The 15,321-nt window shown below is 38.9% G+C and overlaps 1 protein-coding gene across 2 annotated transcripts in view; it reads right to left on the bottom strand.

The window, feature by feature from the left end:
- The window catches only part of ITGA2 (integrin subunit alpha 2), a 67,330-nt gene that overhangs the window by 30,653 nt on the left and 21,356 nt on the right, over positions 1-15,321 (bottom strand). For both annotated transcript variants that reach the window (XM_063181246.1, XM_063181245.1), the window contains 8 exons: positions 9,906-10,015; positions 8,866-8,957; positions 5,151-5,265; positions 4,612-4,739; positions 3,330-3,478; positions 2,162-2,312; positions 1,568-1,733; positions 198-271 (listed from right to left, as the gene is read on the bottom strand). In XM_063181246.1, coding sequence (XP_063037316.1) covers positions 198-271; positions 1,568-1,733; positions 2,162-2,312; positions 3,330-3,478; positions 4,612-4,739; positions 5,151-5,265; positions 8,866-8,957; positions 9,906-10,015 — 985 coding nt within the window. The remainder of the gene's footprint in view (positions 1-197; positions 272-1,567; positions 1,734-2,161; positions 2,313-3,329; positions 3,479-4,611; positions 4,740-5,150; positions 5,266-8,865; positions 8,958-9,905; positions 10,016-15,321) is intronic.

The raw sequence follows: 15,321 nt of genomic DNA, 5'->3' as shown, positions 1-15,321 counted from the left end.
AAATTAGTACATGAAAAAAACTATAATACAATTATACTTATTAATACATATTTAAGTAAAAAAATTAAAAGGATAATTTGATATTCTGCTTGTAAAAAGTTCTTAAAATTGGACATTGTGTTTTTATTTCTCTTTTCTTACATTCATGTGTACATATGTATATCTATTTGTATCATTAAATAATTAGAGTGACATACCTTTTTTTGTGAGTAATATGCACTGAAGCCCACCTGTGACATTTCCATTTGGAAGGTATCACCTTGATCAGTACCTGGTAAAACAGATATGAATATATGGTTATCCCTATGTAACCACACAAAATCCAGTCTTGTTGCCTCTGAGTTTAGCTATAGAGGGACTGTGTATATCCATCAATTTGGCCAAAGCATTTACAAGAAATGAAAATCAGAGCCGGTAAAATGTAGAAAATTTGGAGGATTCAATTGAGGCAAATTATAAGACGGAGCCAAGAGCCATGTTATAAGTCTCTTCCAAAAAAAGGGCAGAAGATGATGGTCAAGATGGCTTGAATCAGTTTGCACAGTGTTGCTATTGTGGCTGGTCTCTTTTTGTGTTTCCTAGTAAGCATTAATACCCTGAAATTAACAACTTTAATGACTGCATATTCGTAACTTCCAAACAGAAATTTATATTTTCATATAGGACTCCTAAAAACTGTTGCAATTGTCTTGAAAAATACTGTGAGATCCATTTCCTAAGCTAGATGGATAGGAATTCAGTGGGATTGCTCAGTAAAAAGACCTATTCCCTTGCTTTGAGTAGCCGTATGGGCCTGGCAAAGATTAAATGAAGGAGAAAGAAACGGGAAGATTTCTTCCTGAGCACAGGAAAGGGGCAGACAGGCTTCTGAGGGAGCTGAGTGCAGGCTACACATCTCCAAGGCCAAGGTCTCAATTTAACTTAAATTTGAAAGCTGGCTTTTGGGACAGCCAAAGTATCTCAGTGCCACCTCTGCAACACCTTCCTCTGAGCAATACACAGGAGTGTCGGTGGTGCTGGGGAGGAGGCCCGCTAGGCACCACACAAATTGCATTCAGTTCTGTCATCAGTAACCCAGTCTTCTGGTTTGTCTTGTGGGTCTGGTTTTTTTGTTGGGTTTTTTGTTTGGTTTTGGGGGTTTTTTGGTGGTGTGTGTTGTTTTAGTTTGTTTTTGTTTTAATTTAAAAATAGCTTGGGTTTCACACAAGTGAAGCTCACAAGCATAAAGAGACCCTTATTTTTCTGGTGTTAACAAATACATTTGGTTGCAAATGGAAAAGCCCCCGTATCTGAGGCCTGTGACATGATAGACATTTTCATTAGCTGGAGAATGTTTTCCCCAAACTGCACAAATTAACTTAAACCTCAGGCTAATTAGGGGTGGAGTAGCTGGGGGCACACCTGTGAAAACCAGAGCCCACCTGAGCAGAGTGAAGCAGGGAGAAGCCTGCAGCTCCAGCTACCCCTCATTATCACAATACTGCACCAAACTGAAGCTGAACAAAATCCTAAGCTCATCAGCTGGGAGAATCTGATGTATTTTTTTTAAACGCATTGAGTATTTTACCTTCTATACTAAAAATGCGTTCTCCAAGTGTTCCTGCTTCTTCCAGTAGTGCAGCCTCAGATGACACATTGAAGAAATACTTCTCTGTTGGGTGACTTGCAATTCCCTTGATTTCTTTAATTAAGTTTTTAGTATCCAGTTCATGCCTTATTAAGTATCCCAAAACCTTGTGTAAAGAAACAAACAAACAGCAAAATAAGAAGAGAGAGAGATCATGCTGCTACTCCATTTCTTCCTGTATTATTTTAGCAAATATTCTACATAGTTTAAAAAAAGTTACCTTTGTTCATACTACTGAATTGCTTATTAGAGTTCTTTTCCTATGCAAGGGACCATTCATAGAGGAAAAGAACATAAGGCCTGGCAAGGGAGAAAACCACTGAAGTTGCTCAGGCAATTCTAGTCCTGCTTTTTCAGCCAGTGAAAAGACCAGTATTTCCCTCAGCTCAGAGGATTAATTTAGCTTTGCTTCAGTCTCAGCAGTTAACAATGTGCGCATTACATACCACTTTTGTATAGAACATGTATTTTGATACACACATAACAAAACAATCTTTCAAACATGCAGTAATGTATAATTTCAGTATTACTTACAGCAATGCCAAATCTGGTTATATTGTCTTCATTGCATTTACCTATCACTGTTTTCAGGTTGGAGCCATCATGTGATTCGCCGTCTGTCACAACAACCATGACTTTTGTGGCTGTCGGGCGTCCTCCCGACTCAGCTGAGAAGGCATACTGTCTGTGATAAAACATTGGTTTTATCACTCATCAATCCATCATGGATGGAACCAGAACACACACTGTGATGGATATGCCCATCACTGAATTAGAGCAAGTTGCTTCTGTAGTGCATAACGAATGTAACTAAAGAAGCAGGAAAAAAAATATGTAGGGCTGGAAGGACTGGATGGTGTTTCTGATAAAAATGTAAACTCCAGGAAAAACAATTTTTTTTGTACAAATATTTCTAAATGAAAAGAGGGTTGTATCAGAACTGTTAAAGTTTTATGACACCAGGAATTGGCATCATCAAGCTCATACAAAAATGGAACAGAATTAATAACAGACTTCTCAATACTTCTGCAAATATTGATTCCATTGATAGCTGAGCCTGTTCCTAAACCAAATTCTACAGTTCATTTGATTCAGCATGTACTTTGGCCTAGAGTTCTGTACTTGATAAAACTTCAAAACAGCATCTTCTTGCTGAGATGGACCTGGTTTATACATGTGTTCAGAGTCATAAAGCATTGTTTTAAATTTTCCCTATTTTTTCACACTCATGCTGCTGCAGTGGTAAACTGATAACAGACAAGAGGTTTTTATTTTCTCTGCAACCTACCAAAGCCTGATCTGCAAACACAAATGTTACTGAGCCCACTGAATCCCTGGATAAACTTTGCTTCTTTCAGTGGTTTTGCATGTTTCCTAAAACCTCGTCCACTCTGTTTGATGCACTGTCATGTTTAGAGATCTGTGACATAACAACTCTGCTGGGTGCCAGAATTCCTTTAGAGTAGACTTCAACCCAATAGTTAACAACATGCTTTTCAGCAATTCTAGTCTACCTATTCCTGTGCCAGTCTGCATGAGACACTGTAAATGTACCTGATGGATTCTGCCTAGTGCTGGGAACCTACTCCAGAGGCCCTGGGCACATGGACTTCCCAGCAGGAATGAAGCTCAAGATGTTCTCATTGCCATGTGAGAACTGTAAGTTACAACAGTTGCACGGTAGATCATCAATGCATCTCACCTTGCATAGTCAATGGCTTTGAAAGTATTAGTGAGATCTCCTCCCTTCTGAGATGTTTTCTCCATTGCTTTAACAACCTCATCCTTGGTTTGATATGTATTCAAGTTGAAGACTACTCGGGGATCATTAGCATACTGAATTAAACCCACCTATGCAATAAAGAAAAATGGTGTTAGATTATGATGCTTTACAATTAGTTACATAGAGTCATGATGCTTACTTATACGTCAGGTTGGTGTAAAAGGTCTGTAAATGCACAGCTCTCTTTCAACACATATAAAACCAATTAATATTAACACATTTGAAAAGCAAAGAAAGCTAAAATGCTCTTGCACTTTGCATCATTTGTTATGGACTACAGTATGTTACTGCAAATGATCTGAAACAGACATTAAATGTTTGCTTGGTTACTTCTGGAAGGGCTGATGGATAGCAATTATACTAGGAGCTCTGTGAAAAAAGAGAAAATAGCAATAGTTCTACACAAGCTGACAGCACCTCAGTCTGATCTCTTCTAAGGAAGTCCTAAAGGTTAGTTACTTCAGAGCACTTCAAACCCGCACTTCAAACCCTACTTGTTTTTAATACAAGCTAAAGATGTAAGATAAGATGTGCATTAAAAACAAAGGCAAAAAAAAAAAGATGCTAAAGGTGAGGTTCAGAAAGAGCTGAGCAGGAAGCCTAGCTTTTAAGCACCTCACTTCCAAAGTAGCCCAAGGAAGAAGGCAGCCTTTGGGAGAGATTTGCAGTACCCCAGTCTTTGTTCTCAGAACTGTTTAGGGAAAGTGGACAACTGTAAAGACAGAAGATGTTTAAAACAAAAAAAAAGGCAATAAAATTTTCCTTACCATCATTAAATCAAAAGGAAAAAAAAAAGAACCCTCAAAGATCAGTGAGTAAAATAGCAGGAAAAGTTCCTGTTTTAAAGATGCAGCAGTTGCAAAGTAAGAGGTGTATGAAAAGTCCATTAAAATCTGTTCTACTTTTATCACATCCCCAAATTTTCAACTACTTTTATGTCTAATGTGTGAAAGAGATCTGACTCTCCTAGATACAACATTGACTTCTATTTTAGTTAATTTATATTTTGGATCAAATTACTAATCCCTTTTGAAATATGATAACCATGAGATAAAATTCTCAACACTGAGTAGGATAACTGTGTAATCTGTGGCTTTGAGGTACTGTAGTTACACAGAATCAGACTTGGTTTTCTTAAAATTGGTTGGTTTAGGTTTTGTTTGGGTTTTTTTGGTCTTTCTCAAAATTGTCTTTGACTTACCTGGGTCTTGTTAAGGCCTATGTCTAAGCCTTGTACAAATTTTTTCAAAAATGCCCGCACTGCATCCCAGGGATAAATGCTGTTTGACTCATCACAAACCACTACAACATCTATAACAGAGGAACACTCTAAAAAGAAAATAAGAAGTGGACATTAAATGCATTTGCAGTCTCAATACACACCTCAGGTAAATACAGAGGTGTATATTTAGGTCTCACACAGGCAACACTTCAGCTCAGGAGGCTTTGCCAGTATGAGAACTCAATAAAAGCGTATGCAGGTTTTAAACCTGCACTGGCGCAATGCCTCTGAATACAGAGGATTAAGGCCATATTTACATCAGCATTAGATCACAATTTGTCAGCCTTTACATATAAGTCCCAGGACTTTCGTTTTGGCACATACTATTTTTTTTTTTTTTTTAAGAAATCAAAATTAACAGTCCCCCACCCAGTACCTCTTGATTTTTTTTTTTATATGTTTGGTTTTGTCGTTTTGGTTTTTTTTTAATTGAATGTGTTTTGTACACGTTGCCTTACTTTGGACAGCTGGAGAAAAGCTTCTTAAGATCTCAAAACTTGGACTGATTTCAGAACAAACTCCTGTTGCATAGTATTGTCTTCCACACTGCTGCGCCCACAAGGGACCACAAGTCTTTAAAAAATAACAACAAAAAGAAACGATAAAAATAACCAACACTTGTCTCACCACATCTACACACAAAACCACCACAAGCAGGACGACAGCAAAGCTCCCGGGGGTCATGGGGCCAGCCAGCGCCGCCCCTCTCACAGAGTTCCTCAGGGAGCGGAAGGAATTCCCGCCGCTGCGGCCCCCGCCCATCCCGCGCTGCAGCGCCAGCGCCGGCCGCCAGGTGGCGGCAGCGCCCCGCGCAGGCGGGCCCGGGGGACGCGCGGCATCGCCGTGAGGGGCGGGCGGGGAGCCGCGACCCGAGCCGGGAACCGGGACCCGAGCGGGGGACCGACAGCTGGGAGGCCTCCGAAAGGCTCGTCCCAACGGGAATTCACCTGGCATCTACAGGGTGCACTGCAGCAGCTCGCGGTGAGCGCTGTCTCACTGGGCTGCACCAGCCCCTGGCCGCGCATCCCCCCCGGGTTTCGTTGGCTTTGGGGGAAAATGACCCTGCTTCGCTGCTGGAAACAACCTCTGTAAACAGCAGTGTTTTCATCATCCTGCTATCATTTACATCTTCCAACATCTTTATATGTACCGATATCAACCATATATTAAGGCAGTATCTTGCCGTGAGAGTATAGGGGGAGTAGTGTGTGTGGGTTGAGGTGGCGAGTCGGTGGGTGTATTTCCTTCTTAAAAGAAAACATTATAAACTCGAGGAAATAAATGTAACCTCTACATAACCTCTCTCCAACTATTCTGTGAGAAATTGTAGTTTCCTTATATATACACTCTGGTTGCACCCACATTTATTTAGGAAAAGAGGGACTTTTCTCAAGAATAGTAGAGGGTAGAAAAAAGTAATTAAATTCAAAAGTTGAAAATGAGCTAAATCGCCCACTTGGTTTCCCACTGAGAGACAACATCAAACTATCCTAAGATATTTGACCAGATGGCGGATTTTGCAGATGAGAAAGGAAGTATATCCACATTATCTGATCTTGAGATAAGTGCTTTTTTTAGCTGCTACACGAAGCATGGTGCATGGTTAGTTCTTACTGAAAAGACAGATTTTTAGCAAGGTGAAAGGTACAAAATAAATCATCTATATGGAGCTGGAGGAGGGTTACTGGCCTTTAAAATTAATTTAAAGTTCTTTTTAGATTGTTCTTATTTGCCCATTTTCTAACTTTTTTTTCTGTATTGTTGGTAGTTGAAAACTGTGATGTTAACCTTGGAGCAAAAAGCAAAAGTGTTCTAATAATCTTTGTTGATCTTCAGAGGAATAAAAACGGGGAAATTAAAGTTCTAGCACTGCTTAAGTCAGAAATTTAAAATGCATCATTACTGAAGGGGAGATCACATATCAAGGACGGGGGGGGACACACATAATCAAGGATGAACTTGAAAGGCAGAAAGTTATAAAGGGGCAGAGACTTTTCCTTCAGGACTAACATTAAGAGATGTGGACATAAACTGGAAGGGAGAAAAGCAGATGGATTGGGCACTGGATGACTGCAGAGTGTCTGGAAGCATGCAGCCAGCATACAAAGCAAATATGGCTTAAAGATGCATGACGAGAACCTGCTGAGTTGGGGAAATACCAAGTACACTGTATAGTGCTTGGAAAAGACTCACAGCAGAGACCTGGTCAATGATGTTTGAGAGAGACTTATTTTAAAATAACATTTCAGCCAAAAAACTGTATTTGTTTAGCAAGGCAAAGGAGAAGGGTGGTTTGGGCTGTCAAATAGAGAAGGGAGATTTTACCTGCAGGGAGATGAGAGCTGCTTCTTTCAACTAAAGGCACAGCACTGCCCAGTAAACAAATTGATAAAAATTTACATGGGAAATCCAGAAAAACCTTGTTAACCATCAGTGAAATTCTTCAGCACCTCTCCAACAGGACTAAGCATGCCTCAGAAAAGTGTAATGAGCGTGTGGGAAATTACTGCCGTGCACTTGGAATACCTGTGGGAAGCAATGCCCTGGCATCAAACAGCATCCCAACAGGACTGGGAGCTGCAGCACAGATGTCCCAGCCTGGGTCACACTCCCAAGCCAAAGAGCCCAGGGATGGGGCATGCAGCACAGACTGGGACAGGCAGAGGGAGGCTGGGAGAGGCCTCAGGAGGAAGGGTAACAGTGAGCTGGGAGGAGGAAGGCCTGAAATAACCCACAGAGCCCATCACAGAGGCCAGCTGCCACAGACAGAGTCTTGGAGCAAAGTCCCAGCTGGAAGCAGCTTGCAAATAGGAGCAGGCTGTCCACGCACTCACTGGGTTCAATACCTGCCACAATTAAACCACGGGGCTTTTGGTATTTGTTGAGGCTGAGTCACCGATAAGCACCTGTCTCCAGAACCTCACTCTCCTTATGTTAAAAAAGAACTTCTGTTGGATGAAAACGTGACTGTTTATGTCTTAGAATTCAATCTGGCTTTTTGTGTTTTGTTTTTTTTTGGTTTTTTTTGTTTTTTTTTTTTTTTTTTTGTTTTTTTTTTTTTTTTTGTTGTTGTTGTTGTTTTTTGTTGTTGTTGTTGTTGTTGTTTTTATTTTAGGAGACTCAATCAATAACATGTGGATCAGGAAATACTTTTTAACTGAGAGTTCAAATATTATTAGAAAATTCAAATTTCCCTGCATTAGATATTTTAAAACACTCTAGTTACTCATACTGACTAAAAGTGGGTATGCATAGGACATTAAAGGTAATTGAAAGTATTATTCACGAGAGAGAGTAAGATATTTTAATCAAGGCCTTCTTCAAGTCAAGAAAATACTGTTCCTGTATTTTGAAGTTATGAATAACTTTACTAATTCCATGAGGACTGCTGAAAAGGTTGGAATCAGACATACTTCTAAGTACTTCATGTATTACATGTAACTACATGTTAGTGAATATAATAAATACTTGAATACTTTTGTGATTACTAGGAAGATGCAACAAAAAATACAAAGCTTAAGGACAGCCTAGAGCTCTTCTCTCTGTATTTTGTTGTTTTACTAATGCACTGCACAAGGCTACATCAAACTGAAATACACCTACACACTAAGAGTTTTCGTGCTTATGATTAGGATCATAAAAAAGCTTGTTAAACAGGCATGCACTTCCTTTCAAGTAAGAATTCTATTTTGCAGGCTCCAAGGACAGTGGTTTGTGAAATATACACAGAGAAAATGCCTCCTGTTCCAACCTCACTGACCAAATAAAAGGGGCTAGAAATACTGATATCTCAGGAGAACAGTGCCTGTGCAAGTGTGAATGATAGAGGAGAGGTTATATAAAGCCCATTGAAAGCACAATCAGAACTATACAAGATCACCTTAAATAATTTAATGGTGGAAATATTCTTGCCTATATTGTCTGACAGGAATCACTGAGACATTAAGTAGGATGTTTAGATAAACAACAAAGGAGAGACTTCACAATTTTTCCTGCATTAATGATACATTTTACAATTGATTTTGGACTCTAGGTAAGTGCAGTGGGATGTACTAATCCATGCTGCATAATAAAATACATTTAGCCTGCACTTATGAAAATATGTGGATAATTCTGGTTTCTTGATTCTCTTTTGAAGATTCTGTGTGCACTGCATATGATCTTGATACATACCAGAAATCCTCCAGTTTTTGAGTTCTGTATCAGAGTCAAGCCAAGGTTCATGTCCTTTTTAATTTCAGTCACATTTGGAATATTTATTAAAGCTGAAATAAAATTAAATTAAGTAATGACAGAATAATAGAAAAGGTGTAGAATCAATTTACTAAGTTAGAAGTAATTTCAAAAACTTGATTTTTCATAATCTAAGGTGCCTTTTCCAAATTTCTACATGCAATTCTGAGATAAACTGCATGTAGAAATTTGCAATTTGTAAAAGAATAAAAGAAACAAAAGCCAATCTTTGGGGAAAAAAAATTGCTAACTATCAAATATAGACATCAATTAAGTATGGCCATTTAGAGTACCTGCCCTGAAGACAGCTGAAGGCAAAAGAGAGGAAGAAAAAATCTACATATTGCATGTTTTTGGCTGGCTGAATAGATGCAGCTGAGTAGCTACAGTTACATTCCTGAGGACACCAGACTCCTCTGATCCAGTATCAGGCTTTAGACAAAAAACTGGAAGGGCCAGTGGAGGGCAGAAATTATCTGCACCACAAATAAACACAAAGGAGCAATCTCAACACACCCTGCTGCCTCATATTTTCACTGTATCCCAACCTGAGCTCCATTTTATAGCTAGTTTGCAAGCACAAACACACACCCCTACCTGGCTTAGGGAGGACAGGGGCAAGCACCTGCCAGCATGGAGCCCTGTGCCCACTAGCCACTGGCTCTGGGACCCACAGTGTTCCTGCCCCTTGGCTGGAGGGTAAGGACCCCAGGTGCTCCAGGGGGTGACACTGAGACCCCAGTGTCTCCAGCAGCTGGCACCACCTGGCCTGGGTCCAGTGGCAGGCACCAATTTTTGCTCAGACAGACACATGTCTCATCAGCACTGAGGCCTTGCAGCACACACACACCTTCACAGAGTCTGAGATTGCTAGCAGTCTAGATGCAGACTGCTAGTTAAGAGAAGTTTTAATAAGGTAGACTGGCCTCATAAGGGGAAAACTTAACAAGTGTAGCAAGACACCGTTAGTTAGAACATACCTTGTAAATTCAATTTTTTGCATGTGGTTTTGGAGACACCAACAGGACATGCATATATATCTCCAGTTCTGTTCGCAGGATAGCCACTCCAGGGTGAACCAACCAACAACCTAAAGGAAAAAGAACTTGATTATGTCCTAAATGATACTGAGAAAGTTCAGCAGCATTGCATAGCACACTATAGGTAACAGGTAGAGAGGCTCTCATGAGCACCCAAGGCATTCATATGTGGGAGTCCTCTCCAGAACTGTTCAGAAGCTTTACTTGCATGTCAATACACTGCACTGGATTCACTAGGGACAGCTTTGGTGGAGAAGAAGAATGGGAGAGCCTTTGGGGATTCATCTGCCTCCAACACGTGTAGCATTTTTAATGTGACATTATGTCATAGGTCAGAAGAAATACAGTGAAGGTTCTAATATATATAGACACATAAAAATGCAGAAATATATGTGTTGGGGATCGAGATACATATTACTTATTGTTCTATCAGTTAATGGTTAACTGATTCCTTTTGGGTTATTCTTTTAACTGATAAGAAGCATTTTCTACAGGATCTGCTTAGCAACAATAAAACACTTATGTCTGATCTTGAGCACTACCACACCTTGATAACACTAAGTCAGAAAGAAAGTACTGCAGGTGGTAACAATCTGCTGCATAAAGTCTGTAATCCTGTACAAGAAAGTTAATACTTATGATAATTCTGCCTGCAACACAAAGTGATTCATGTTCTCTGACTCATTTGTTCATATGCCATAAGATTTCCCCCCAACATCTGCCCCTCAAGACTCTTAATTTTTATTTGCAAGCCTTCACAAAACTACTTAGTTCACCTTCTTGGAATACTGCTTAAGAACACCTCTCTTTTATCAAAAGTCTCTAAATGATGAACTCAAGAGTTATTAAAAATAAAGCAGATTATTGAAAAGCAGGGACTATGGGTATTTGCTCCAGCAGCAACATGACTTTATTTTCAAACAGAACAATCCATGGTAGTAAGTAATGCATTTTGGAGACTGTAGGAAGACAAGCAATGGAGCCCCAATACAGAATATTGAATTCAATTAGAAATCATCTTTTTTTAGTCCATCAGTAGGTTGTTCAGAGAAAAATTGCTATTCTCTAAAATTTTATAGGTATCTAACCTATACCTTTATACCTGGTGCTATTAAAAAAAATTGTGAAATTTTTATATTTTAAATTTTTATATTTTAAAAATTTCTATATATATCGTTAACTTCCTAGGGATCATCTGATTTTACTGCTGTGATGTTAGTTAGAATAAAATGGTTATGACAAAAAAGAGTTTTAGATACACGAGTTTTTCTCTAGTTTGCTCAGAGAAAATACTGCTAAACTGCAGTTTCTTTTTAAGTTTATTTCACTTTCATCAAACACAAATAACATTATTTTGTCAGTTCAGCTGAGGGTTTGATTTCAGATTCTCTTTCTTGTGCGTCTGGATATTTTAACAATGCCTAACTCTTTCTCAATTACCTTGGTGGAAAAGGGTGATCATGCAGGCAGCAAGAACAGGACTTTGTGTACTTCTAGCATCTCTAAATATGCAACTTAGCTTCATACAAACACCTCTCTAAAATGAAAATATTGCACTAGCTGTGAGGAGGCCTCTGATTTTCTTGTTTTTTTAATGCGTGTGTTTCTGAGCCTTTTCAGCACAGTGGAAACCAGAACTGCTACAGCTCAGGACCAAACAAATAGACCTCATAAGCAGCTACTGCACTGGTCATGTGCCAACAGATAACATAATCTGCAAATACTTGCAGTGACACAGAGGGCTGGAGCTGGTCAATGGTGGGAGGAAGAAGGAGGAGGAAGACATGGTGTTAGCTTGCTAGGTACTACTGAGTTAGGTACAGCAATATAAAATGCTAACTGGGCTGAAGGGAGAGAAGTGTTAGGACTTTTTGTGGAAAGAGGAAACAGCTTTAAAATGGATGGCAACACTGTGTGTGCAATATCTGAAACGGGAACAGCTTTCCAGTATTAACTGTCAGGCTGAACATTGCACTGTGTACATTTATAAACACTTGCACTTTTTTTTTCTAAGTTTCCCAGAAGATAAACATATTTTGGAGTCCTTGCAGGATGACAGCTACTGTTCAGAGAATGGCCTTGTATCTTGGAAATACCCACTGAAACTACTCCCATCTAGTATGAAACTCACTGTGAATCTCTGTGTTGGGCTGGCACAGCTCTGCAGCCACAGGTTTTCCTGAGAGCCCAGAGCACACAGTTTCACTCACAAGAAAAGTGAGTGAGAGGGAGAAGAGGAACAGAAGCTTGAGCACTAGCTGACCCCAAATCCAAGCCTAAATCCAAGCTCACTCCAAGTTCCACCCCTGCTACTGGCATCGAGACAAACATCATCCCTGCTCTGGTGTTTACTAAAAGCTGTTCTCTGCTTTTCAAAGGCATGCATACTTTTGCTCATTCCATGGGCATTATTTGCCTCCCATTTTCTCTGCCCTCAACATTAACTGCAATCCAGACATGCACTTATACCAAGGAACTATCACTTCTAAAACTTGATATTCACAAGATAATTTTGCTATTGGTACCCCTGAAACCAACCTTGGCGTTGCTGCATGGTACAAACAGGAAAATGTAAGACAAAACAAGAAGAACTTTTCTCATTTTAAATCCAGATTTAAATCTATGCCAAATAAAGAAATTTAATTTTGTCTTTTATTTGCCTTGCACTCCTCACAGTTTAGTGAGACTTATTTTATTAATTAATTTTTCTGTATTCCTTGTAGATTTGCATAGTCTGTGAATCTCAATGACATACCTATATTGTAGGCCAAAAAATGCCACTACATACACAGAATTCACACTTAGAACTGACTGTTACTGATGGTGATTTTCAGAAGTGAACAGAGCTATTAAACCCATTGCATTATTTGACTTAACTAGTCTAACCTGTTGTCAATGCATGCCTGAGAAGAAATTATTAACTGACTTATGCCAAGCTTAGCCCCCTACTTTTGCCAGCCCCAAAGGCTCTAGGAAATAACAAAATTTCAATTTCTTTTGTATTCTTTGCCTTACTTAATATTTAATACCAGCCCTAATCTACGTAAGAAATCAGAAGTCCTACTTGACTTTCAAAATTAACATAAACCATTGCAGTAGGGAGTTACACAACACTGCTCTGGGAAAATGCATGTGTATCTTTCTGAAACATCAGAAGTGAAGACAGCAAGGGAGTATCTGGCTAGCATCCTGCTAACTACATTTTTTTTACTGTAATTAGACAGGATACATGAGACAAAGCGAAACAGAATATATCAAGAAAGAATGCAAGAAAGCAGTACTAAAATACTTGAAAATGCTTGTTTCCAAATAAACTGTATCATGTATAATGTATTAATTAAGGCTCTTTTTCAGCCATGAGTCAAATATTTATTTTTACAAAACCTCTTTATATGTCCTTGCAGACCATCTTTACAAAATACTATAGTGAGTATAATGTAATATTGCTACTGATGTTATTATTCATCTCCCTAATAATTCTCCAACACTGTATACAAAGCAATGGCACTAGGAAGTGATATGAAGTTCAGCAGCAAGGCCTTACCACACAAGCTGCAGGAGTGGCAGATCAAAGTGCAACAGGAATTATTTCTGGGAAATTACACCATGACAAAGTTAGTAATCAGCAAACTGTGATGTAGCAGAAAGCAAAATCCAAATTCATAGTAAAGGGCTGAATTCCCAGCTGTTGTCAGAGCATGTTTTGTATTTTCTGTTTTTTTTTAAATTTTTTTTCTCTCTTCTCATATATTTGCTTTTTATTGTGTTGCATTGTGTTTTGTTTTCTAAACATGAAGATGGTTAATAGGAAAATAAGAATAGAAAGAACCTCTTAGATCGTCTGGCATTTTCCTACAATTACAGGAAATGGTGAGTAGATATGGAGACCAGAAAACTCTTCATGCTCATAGGCGCTTCTCTGCGCATACTAAAGCACTTTCACCATCTAAAATTTTTGATCCTTTCAACAAGAATCAGAAGTTCAAAAACTACAGTGAGAATTTGAGTGACAAACTCAGAAGTCCTAGAAAAAAGAAGGCAGAGCTTTTCCAAGCAGGAAAAGGGCAAACTGTGGTGCATGCAGTCAGGGAAAACAAAACTGCGTAAAGAACTCAGCATTATCAGTGGTTCTGGCACTGAAAAGACAGAGCTGCAACAATGGCAGCTTCTGTTAGGAGGAAAAAAAAATCAAAAAATTACCATCCTCAAAAGAAATGGCCTTCCTCATTAAAATCAGAAAGCTTTGAAAATGTACTGATTTCAACAGAAGTTCATACAGAAATGTGTCTTTCTGGCAAAATATCTTATTGGTCTGAAAAGGCCGCACAGATCATCAGGAGAAAGGCCACTATATTTGGTGACCAGTGAGAATTAGGCAATGATTTTTAAAACTATATTTGGTAGTGCAATATTTATGACATACATCAGTAAGTGCACTGTATATTGTGTCATTACTGACATGTGAGATGAAACAAAATATTTTAATACAAAAATACCACAATATAAAGTCAAAACCAAAATAATTTTTAAAATTGCAAATTCTAAGCACGCAGACGCAGCTGAGCATGTGTCTGAAGACACATGGGTGTAAGAAAAAGCATTTCACAGCTATCTACAACTGCTTCAATCTTCCTCACCTGAGACAGCTATAAAACCAACTCTCAACATGGAGTAAATATGGTTATCTCTGAAGACTGTACTGTAAGCTGCTGTTAAGGGAATGCACATTCAAGATGAACTTTATAGGGTACAATCTGGCTTTCTAAAAGATTATAAAATAACAGAAATTTTAGTTTAAATTTAAGATTCAGATGCAGATGATCTCTTGACAGGGAGAACCACAGTATAAACTAAATTATGTTTCTGTGGTGGCTAATTACTTGTGTGGCCAACTGCTTTTCTAATTGATGAATTTCATTGGTATTCACAATTTTCCTCGAATTCATTAAAGAGTTCCTGTTTTAAAATTCCCATCAGAAACTGTGAAAAGCCTGAGCTGTGCTTGACTTGCAAGTTTGTGCTTATTTATGAGCATCACACACCATCAAGGCTCATCAATGCACAGTGAATTAGTGCCCAATTATCCTGGATCGTCTGCTCTAACACAAAGTCTTCCTTGGTGGTTTGTGCCACAGTGTCCCAACATGTGCCAGACTCCAATAGTCCTGCATTCCCTTTTGGACTGTCTTCCCTTTTCTCTCTGAACTCATCTCCAAGAAAAAGTGTAAGCCAGTAACAATTTGCAAAAATTCTCTCTTTATCATTTCTTTAGTTCTTACTGCCTCAGGAGATGCACCTCCCAGAAATACTGCTGAATAACATAACTGGCATATGCTATATTTCTGTAGCTCTCCTT

This window comes from Melospiza melodia, chromosome Z, assembly GCF_035770615.1.
Source record: "Melospiza melodia melodia isolate bMelMel2 chromosome Z, bMelMel2.pri, whole genome shotgun sequence".
NCBI classification, from domain to species: Eukaryota; Metazoa; Chordata; class Aves; order Passeriformes; family Passerellidae; genus Melospiza; species Melospiza melodia.
Note: the sequence above shows the minus strand (reverse complement) of the source record. Positions and strands in the feature narration are given on the sequence as shown.